The sequence below is a fragment of the Trachinotus anak genome, unplaced genomic scaffold, assembly GCF_046630095.1.
Source record: "Trachinotus anak isolate AG129_WGS33_773 ecotype Australia unplaced genomic scaffold, CSIRO_AGI_Tana_v1 ptg000021l, whole genome shotgun sequence".
In the NCBI taxonomy this organism is placed as follows: domain Eukaryota; kingdom Metazoa; phylum Chordata; class Actinopteri; order Carangiformes; family Carangidae; genus Trachinotus; species Trachinotus anak.
Window position 1 is genome coordinate 21,516,853 of NW_027273872.1, and position 9,644 is coordinate 21,526,496.

At 44.0% G+C, this 9,644-nt stretch overlaps 1 protein-coding gene across 1 annotated transcript; it reads left to right on the forward strand.

Moving 5' to 3' along the window:
- Positions 1–442: 442 nt before the first annotated feature.
- hmgn6 (high mobility group nucleosome binding domain 6) lies at positions 443–3,821 on the forward strand. The gene is made up of 6 exons (XM_071457288.1): positions 443–596; positions 1,560–1,586; positions 1,775–1,804; positions 2,555–2,602; positions 2,704–2,823; positions 2,919–3,821. The coding sequence occupies exons 1-6, from the start codon at positions 582–584 to the stop codon at positions 2,964–2,966; spliced, it is 288 nt and encodes a 95-aa protein (XP_071313389.1). The 5' UTR covers positions 443–581; the 3' UTR covers positions 2,967–3,821.
- Positions 3,822–9,644: the final 5,823 nt, after the last annotated feature.

Below are 9,644 nucleotides of genomic sequence, written 5' to 3' on the forward strand. Positions count from 1 at the left end.
TCACAAACAAAAAAAAAAAAAAAAAATGTGTCGGAGAGGAGTGGGCGCCATATTGGACTCAAACATGAAGTGAATTTATGTAGCACTGTCTCCTTGCTGGCTGCTGCAGATGTGAGCCCTGGCTTTTAGACGAGCCAGCGTGGATGCATGCTTTACACCGGGGCATGTTGCCCGCCGCCGGGGCCTGTGTAACGGTGCATACAGGTTAGCTTCGCGGCCTCTCTCTCCCACAGCAAATGAACACGCTCGTGTGAAGGCAACATGTCCTCGAGTGCGATCCTTTGCTTCTTGCAGGCTTCCTCCCATCTCCGCCTGCAAGAAGCCATTCGCTTCCCTCAGAACATCACCGGCTCCAAAATTCCAAGTGTTCTGCAGCCCCGAATGGCGTCACCTGATTGGCCGAGAGCCTATCAATCATCCCTTTAGCCGCACCCCTCCCCCCATTCAACCACTCGCCTCTCTGTTCCAGTGTGTTTACTACACTGCCGAGCATAAGGGAGACACTCGTCTTCACATGCACTGAACCCACTAGGAAAAACTGTTTTTAGTTGTATTTGAAAGAAAACCTCCAAGAGATCAACATGCCCAAGAGAAAGGTACGTATTCTCTAAATAAAAAAAATTGTTTGAGGGCGATATCAGCTATTAATGCAATGCAAACGATTGTGAAGACATCCCTCTGAGACATTACTTAATTATAACGCAATGTATAACCGTTATTTCTCGCTGGTAATTTTTGCCTATTTTCTAGATATAATATAAATTTTTTATGTGTTAGAATGAATATTTTCCTGCCCGGACACGGCCTTTAAAACGCGTTTTCATGTGAGAGCCGCTGTCCTTTGGGGAGTCAGAAGTCTCTTTCGGTCTCCATGCAGTTAAAGCACAAGCAGCAGCCATGCTTTGCAGCTCTTGTCCACCTTCGTCGCCGACCTACCGAGAACAAACGCTTCACTTATCGCCATTTCGCCACCAAACCGGCCAAAAGTGCCGCCAGAAAATGCTTTAGTGCCTTTACTTTGCATTTTGACCGCAAAAACAAACATTCGCCGTCGCGTTTCGATAAAATTATATATTTTCTCTCTTTGTTCATAGTCCCAAATGGCTGCGATGGCGCGGCTGAGCCGCCTGGTGGCGCAGGCGAGGCTTCGCAGGTCCCTCCCCCTTCTCAGAGACTCCCGCGCCAGCTTTCAAATCTGAGCTTCATGCATTGAATGAGAGAAAGAGATGGGGGAGTGAAAGGGAAAAGCAGGGCCTGGGCCCTCAAAATATCGTTTCAGAGGCCCGCATGGCTGAGCTCTCACAGCCTATTACTGAAATCATGCATTACCCCAACATTCCTGGGCTCCAATCCATTAAATTTAGCTGTATATGAAATAATTTTTTGTTTTCACATGAAACTGAAAAGTTTTTTCAGCGGGTCTGTAACTATCCGTAATATGTGCCTGAAGCATTTAGCAGCTGTTTCCTGTCAATATAAACACTAGTTTAACTTGTAATAATGTTGTATTTATTTATTTTTGTATTTTAACCTGTTGTATTTGTGTTTTCCGGTCACAGGGAACAGAAGCAGGAGAAAAGGAGGAGGTAAGCTGCAGACATGTTAAGCAACACCTCATAAATGTGATAAAAATTCAGTTTTAATGAGTATGTGGGGTATGTGTGGGTATTGTCTAAAATAAAGTACTTTGGTATTGAATTTAAATGTGTGTTTCCCTGAATACAGTCTCAGTCTAAATAAAAGCCCGTTGATAACAGTCTTTGTTGTGTTTCAGCCCCAGAGGAGATCAGCTCGGTTATCAGCGGTAAGAAGACACACATACAATGCCACTGAACTCATTTACATTAACAGATGAGGTTAATGAACATGTACAACATAGTGGAATTCCTAAAAGGTGGTTATACACATGTAACTAATTAAATCAAGCCAAACATTGCTTTAACAGAAGCAGAAACAAGAACACAAACACTTTTTCAGTTCATGAATACTTTAGTTTAATTCCTCACAATACAAAACTGCAAAACATGTTATTTTTACATTACCAAGCTTAAGAACCACTAAATAATATTCATGTAGTGCACTAGGTGGTAATAAAGTTGGCAGAATTACCTCAGAGATGATAAAATATATTGTTACACAATTAAAACCTGGTTTGTAAATGTTAGAGAAAGTCAAAACTGCAGGATTAGTCACTTAAAACATTTGCACATGTATCTACTTGTAGTTTTAACTAAATACCAGTAGCTGGCATAATAGAGGCTCTTAGAATTATTACTTTTAGTATCTTAATAATGTCTAAATTCCTTAATTACCTGATTAAAGGACCGACATATTAATGTTACAATGCCTTTGATAATATCTTCAATCAAAGAGTTGTCCTTTTAGGGAATATTTTAGACTTTGATTCTTTGTCGTCCATTTAAAAAGTGTCTTATGGGAGCCAAAGTACTCTTGTGTCTTCAGAATAAAAAAAGAAAACTGGTAGATTGGCAAAGAAAGTGCTTTAGAGTGTAACTGTAGCTGTTTCTTCATTCCTTTCCCTTTCTTTTTGCAGAAACCGGCCCCACCCAAGCCGGAACCAAAGGTCAAGAAGGCAGCAAAGGTAGGAGATACTTGCCCTGGTTCTGAATGAACTTGCATCACAAGACACAGGTCGTGTGTGAATATTCAGCCTGCTAACAGCTTGTCCTGCTGTCGCTGCAGAAAGAAAAGGCTGTGAATGACAAGAAGGAGGACAAGAAGACCAAGAAGGCAAAGGAGAACGCAGAGGCAGAGGCAAACGAGGAAAACCACTCTGAGAACGGAGAGGCCAAGACCAACGAGGTGAGTGGACGAAAAAGTTCTCCGGTGAGATATTACAGAGTCAAGATAGAGCGAATCAAAAGTTTTGACCTTGGCCTGTCTTCTCTGTCCCACAGGTGGAGGCAGCCCCTGAGGAGGCCAAGGAGGAGGCCAAGTCCGAGTAGCACCACTGCCCAAGCTTCCTCCTCCTTTACAATCCCTCCCCTCCGGACCCCCCAGCCAGCCAGCCAGCCCCCCCAAGTCTCTCACATGGTTTCCCTCCAAGGCGTATTGTTAACAGAGGAATATTTTTATCAATGATTTTATAAGTATCCGTACAGATTTTTAGCACAAAAAGCAAAGCTGATTATGGAGCGCCTTGCAGATTTGCAGTGGTCATATCAAGTGTCTGCAAGCAAGATGAACACACTAAAATCTTTTTTAAATGGCATTTCATGATTGTTGAAGGCTTGTTTGGTGTAGAAAGTGCGTCCCTGCCGGATTGGCTATGTTGTGAGTTGTGTATTCCTGTGTTTTTCCGCCCTTCCCTGATCTTCCCCCTCCTCCCCTCTTCTTCCTCCACAGATTAGACCTTCCTCCCCCTACAGTTCAGCCTTTATCCATGTTTTATTAACGGTTCAGCCATGTTAATGTGGGTGATTCTTTTAGTCCTCTAAATGTGCAGTGAGTTCCCTTTGCTTCTGTCTCAAGTTCTTGTTTTTTTTTTTCTTTTTTTTTTTTTTTTTCATTGAAATCGTGTTTTAAAAAAGCATATTGAAGAGTGTTGTCCATAAGAAAGAGGAAGACGAACATGTGAAACATTCCGGGAACAGCGATTGCCTCCGACCCGTCTCCTAGACGACCCTGCGTGTAAAACAGCTCCTGCTCCATCCACGCTGTCATGTCAGCTTTTCTAAACACTCTGGTTTTTTTAAAACGATTGAATTTGGAAACCTTCTCTGACAAATGCAGGTGTCTGGTCCCTCTCTTATGTTCTGAAATTCTCTTAATAAAAAGAAGTCCTGGGAATTTTCCTCGAATCTGTGTCTCGAGTTTGTTTCTTCGAGAGATTTTGCATTGTATGATAGAAGATGAAGCATCTATATTATTACCAAACAGTCGAATTCTAACTTTTGTAAACATGTAACTGTGTGCAGCCTAAAACTCCAGGACTCATTTTGTAAGTAATTGCAACAATGGATCATGTTGAAATTAAAATTTAAAGCTGCACCTTCAAACCTGTACTCATATGCAGTCTCCATTATTTACCACATGAGAGCTTTTCTGTGTATCCGTATGAGGAGATGAACAATCAGACCTGTAATGCACATTATTGCATTCATTTTTATCAAAGTGGGACTTTGTATAACAGGATTCAAATTGGTGCTGTGACCTCTGACGAAATAAAACACGTCTGTGATGTAATTTCACTGTCGACAAATCCGACATTTCCTTTGAGAGTTCTGTTGAAGGATACAGATTCTTTACAGGTTACAGACGTGTCCTCCAAACTTAGGTCAGTATTTGTTAACTGAGCATTTGGGTTTTGGATCTGTCCACTGTGATCTTCAAAACTGGTGGTTTATTCCACAGATGTGTTGCTACTGATCCACAGGGAGGTCAGGTGAGTAAAGGTCACCAGCTGGGACACTAGCCCAAGATTCCCTGATAAGGAGTGTGTGTCTAACTGGGAGACCGTCTCTCATTCATTCATCATCCTTAAAGAATGATTTATCCATGTTATGAATCATTAAAATATTCAAGTAAAGGACATTATACTCAACAACTGAATGAAGGCCTCTATGCTCTGGTAGCATCACGAGACTGGGCCAAGTTGGTCAGTCCTTCCCAGTGGAGGCAGGAGCCCACCAAAAGAGCAGACACTGTCTATCCACCCAGCATCTTCCTTCCCCTTTAGGCTTCACACTCATATTTAACTCCACGTGAACTCAAGCGTGAGCGTTGTGACCCATATCAAACCCAACCCTCAAACGAAATATCACCAGTTTATTTTAGCAACATCATTTAAAGACGGCTCCGTATTTAGCTTTTGCATACAAAGCTGTATGCATCAGTCCAGGGTTGAAGCCTTGCAGGAGCAGGCATGAGAAAATGCATGTAGTCTATTCAGCAAACACAGTTTGAAAAGGCTTTCTCTGAGCTTTGTGTGTGTGCATCTGCCTCCAGCACTGACACTGTGTGAATGTCCATGCATATGCACATTTTCTGGATTCTTTTAAGCCCCAACCTCACTTTGCTGTGCAATGTAAAACATGCACATGAACATTTTTCTGATCATATCGTGAAAATGTGTAATTTTTGGGTTTTGTTTTAAGGATCCGAACTGGCTGCAGCAGGCCCTCTGCTTCACACCCTGCAGCAGCCGCTAGTGTTACTCTTACTATGAATCACTGTCTGCACCCCCCACCCCCCCCGAACATGACGCTGTTCTCGTTTTTGATTTGTCTTCCGTTATCTTGTGCAGCACTTGCAGCTCCTCTGACCTGCATTGTCATGGCCGAGCACCGGGCACCATTTTGTCGATATTTCTTTTTGTGTGTGTGTGTGTGTGTGTGTGTGTGTGTGTGTGTGTGTGTGCGGAGGGTTTTTATCGTCGCGCCGCCACTAGATGGCAGCCTCGCCTTACCTTTACTCCTGCGAACACAGAGGGCCAACGCTGGTGGTTCCCTGTGGAGCTGTGAATAACCTTACATTTTATTAGCTGATATATTAAATGTGTTTTTATTTTTCCTGAGGCATATTACGAGGAACCATTGAAAAAATAGGAGGCAGATCATACATTTCAGCGTGACAAAGCACTTCAAACGCTCAAAAGTGGATCCCTCCAGGCTTTCATCTCCCTTCATACTTTCTTTTAATCCTTTGTCAGCATCATCTGTTTGATACATTTACTTTCCTATTTAACACCAGACAGTTCAATTAAGAGGGAACTCTCGGGCCCGGGCTGTGAATCCAGCAGCCTCTGTATGAGATCTGTTGATAAAGTGCAGTGATGTGAGGGAAAAGAAAGGAAATACATTATTGATCTGGCACAAAGTTTCAGATCTCAGCCACGCCGGTTTCTCTTTTCCGCGCCACCTTCTTTCATCTGTGTGCTCTTTGTGATTGTCCCCAGCTCTTACACCTTCACTGATCCGTCTCCTGTGATCAGCCCTCTGACTCGTTAACAGCTTTGATACTGAGATGTAGACAAACACACACGCCAGCAGACATACACTCTGACATTAAAGAGCTAATTACTCCAGTATTTTTTTTTTTTTTTGTATGTTTTGTCTGTGCATGCTCGCTGCCTGGTCTGCCTGAACCGAATGTTTGTCTCCATGCTTAACTGTCTGTGTGACCATCTGCCAGTCTGCCTGCATGTCTGCTGCTCATCCTCCTCTGTTTTCTTTCACTGTCTGAGCCTGAGTAATCACAAGGGAGTTGTGCCCCAGCCGCGCACAAACCCCCAGCGTGCGCCCTCGTCTCTCTGATGTGTTATGATATGTGGACTAAAATAGCTTGCTTTCCTTTTTTAAACATGTGCATATCCTATTCATTCATCCCACGCACTCCCAGCCTGTGTCTCCTCCCCACACACTCACCCATTCACATCCACTGTCCACATTGTTCTGGTCAAGGTCTCGCAGGCAGGAGGGGTGAATGAGCGTTTGCGTGTGAGGGGCCGTGCATGTTTGCACACACCGACACCTTCTCATGTGCGTTGGTGTGTGTAGGGCAAAGAGGGGGAGGGCGGTAATTCTTGGTGTAAAGGATGAGGATGACCTTTTACAAGGAAGTGATTTAAATGATGCCCTGTCGTCATCAGGGATACTAGTGTGTGAATGTGGACGAGCAGTTGTTGTGGAAAGAACGTCACACTTTTGCACATGCTCTCACACACACATATAATAGTAGGAAGACAATACACGCACACACACACACACACACACAAGTTGCCAACAGGTACACATTCACATTTTGTGTGGAAAAAGCCTGAGTCAAATATCCTCCCTCCAGACTGGACCTTAGTGACGCTTCAGATGAACAGATGTTTAGTGGCAAGGTTCTCTAGTACGCTACTCTGAGAGGATGGCGCTGCCTGGCTGTCTTAAATTGTTTGTGTTCGACTGTCTTGTTTATCTACGAGGCCCACAGCACTCTACGGGGGTGGGATGTACAAGAGCGAGTGAATGGGAAGAGGCAGGGTGAGGAGGAGAAGAGGAGAAAGTACCGGGAGGTGGGGAGAGAGGGGGGCAAAGAGAGGAGAGGAAGTGTGCAGGGTAGAGGAGCTGGATGCAGATGGGGATCTATTCTCTCCATGCACGCAGACAAGATGGAAATGAGTGGGCGTCTGTGACGTCAATCAGTGTAGACACACACACACACACACACACACACACACACTCAGTGAGCTACTCCCCTCCTCTTCCAGTCCCATGCTAATACATGCTTCACTGCAAACAGCAGCAGTGCTACGGATCACAGGCATAAACATCAGCACACACAAACAGCCCCCCCCCCCCCCCCCAACCAAAACCACCACCACCAAATACAAACATGAGCATACGCACACTCAGACATGCAGATCTTGGCTGATGATGTGAGACTATAATTTATGTCAATCATTCCTTTTATGTGCCATAGACAGCGGTGAAAGAAGGACTCAGAACCTTTAGTTAAGTAAAAGTGACAGTGTACCATTGCAAATGAACTCTGTTATGAGTAAAAGCCCCACATTCAGGAAGTTTTCAGACCCCCTCACTCTCAAACTTGATTTTGTTGTACATTTAATTGTAAATTTTTTTACACTCATTACACCCACAGTGACAAAGTGCAGTGTTTTTGGAAATTTCAATAAAAAGTATTCAGATCCTTAATTCAGTAGAACACATCTGTGAACTGCCAGCTTCAGGTCTCTCCAGAGATGATCAGTGGGGCTTAAGTCTTTGTTTTGGCTGGGTCCCTCAAGGACAGATGGAGACTTGACCCAAAGCCTAACAGGCGTTGTCTTGTCCATACGCTTGAGTTCATTGTTGCGCTAAAAGGTGAACCATTGCCCCAGCATCAAGTCGCACATCTGGTGCTCACAAGACAGTGTTTGGAGCTTGTCTTCCACCGAAAGTGGCCTCTGTCCAGCCACTCTACCATGAAGGCCTGATTGACAGTGCTGCTGAGATGGCCGTCCTTCCACCCGGTTCTCCCATCTCTGCAGAGGACTTCTGAAGCTCTGTTGGAGTGACCCTTGGGTTCTCGATCAACTGCTTGCCTTGTTACTCAGCTTGGCTGGATGGTACACTGTAGGAGGAGACCTGGTAGCTCCAAATTTCTTCCATTTCATTTCAGTTATTGAGTCCACTGTGCTCCTGGGAGCACTCAAAGCTTTAGAAATGGTTTAATGCCCTTGCCCTGATCTATGCCTCGCCACAGTTTTTATTGCAGGTCTGCAGAGAGTTCCTTGGACTTCATGGCTTAGTTGTTGTCCTGACATGCAGTGTGAATTGTGGGACCTTGGTGTGTGCTCCTTCTAAACTATGTCCAATCAATTCTGTTTGATGCTGGTGAACTCCAGTCAGATTATCGACACATCTCCAGAAAAATGACCACAATTTGGAGTGCCACGGCAACGGGTAATAATAATCTGATGACTATGTGCAAAATCTGTGTTCGGTAAATCAACTTTTACTTAATTTTATGGCCACATGATGCAGAAAACCTATATGAGCAATTACATGTTGACATATGAGCTGCTGTGTGAAGTTAAATAACTGGTAAACCTCTACACCAGCCAGCTGCATGTCCAGCTGTGTTGCCTTTCTCACTAACTGTACCCCTCACTCTGTTGTAAACCTGCCTTCCTGTCCGCCTGATTGATCACCTGTTACACAAGCGTGTGTCTTTGTCACATGGCTAAAATTATGATCCATTATGATGCTTTTAGTTTGCATAATTAACAAAGAAAGGTCTCGGTGACCCGCAGGCTCCTAAATGGATGTGATACCTGAGAGGCAGATAGTATAGACATCATTTAGGAAACATAATCGTCTCAGACTACATTCTGCATCAGTGCACAATTTGGATTGGTGCAAGAGGAGTTTAAGTAATTATGGTACAATTTGAGCCTGAAAAAAGCACAGATGGGCTGAAGTTGTGAGTGGAATAACACAGTAATGTGAATGACAGGCTTGATTCCTCCTTGATGTATGGCACGTATTTGGCAAGTTCGCCTTTAAGAAATCATCCATCCATGTCACAGAGTCGTGACGACACAGACTTCTATCTAGAGAAATGAAAAACTATTTTTGAAACACTCCTCACTGCCTTCCCAATTTCACTTTTAAGCATGAATTAGCGGATAAAGTAAGAGTGCATCAATTTCAGTGTGGGGGCGGTGTGTGTGTGTGCGTGTGTGTATTTCTAATGGGGGGAATTGGAGGTGTGTGTGTGTGTATGGTGGGAGACATTAAAACTAAAGATGCAGCAGCCACTTGCCTTGCCAATTGCTCTATTTCTTTGAGTAGAATGGTTTTCTTGGCTGTTTTTCATCAAGGTTTTTATCCTCTTGTACCCTCAGCTGGGAGAGGACTGAGTCATAGCAGTCAAGGAAGCAGGTGGGTGGGAGGCACACAGTGGGTGAGGGGGGTGAGGAGAAAGGTAGAGGGCGTGGGTGGTATGGGTTAAGGGGAGGGAGAGACTGTAGTGAATGAAAAAAAATTATGAATGGTGAATACTACGCACGCATTTTATTACCTGGTGTTCATCAGTCACAGAAACAGATATTCTGTCTGCAAAGGAGCATAAAGCCCTCACAAATGATTACAGTGTCTATTAATTGTGTGTCACTAAGTGTTTTGTAATCACAG

Coding starts and splice junctions, on each gene's coding strand:
- hmgn6 (XM_071457288.1), top strand. Junction 1,587..1,774: donor AAGCAGGAGAAAAGGAGGAG/GTAAGCTGCAGA, acceptor GTTGTGTTTCAG/CCCCAGAGGAGATCAGCTCG. Junction 2,603..2,703: donor AGGTCAAGAAGGCAGCAAAG/GTAGGAGATACT, acceptor CTGTCGCTGCAG/AAAGAAAAGGCTGTGAATGA.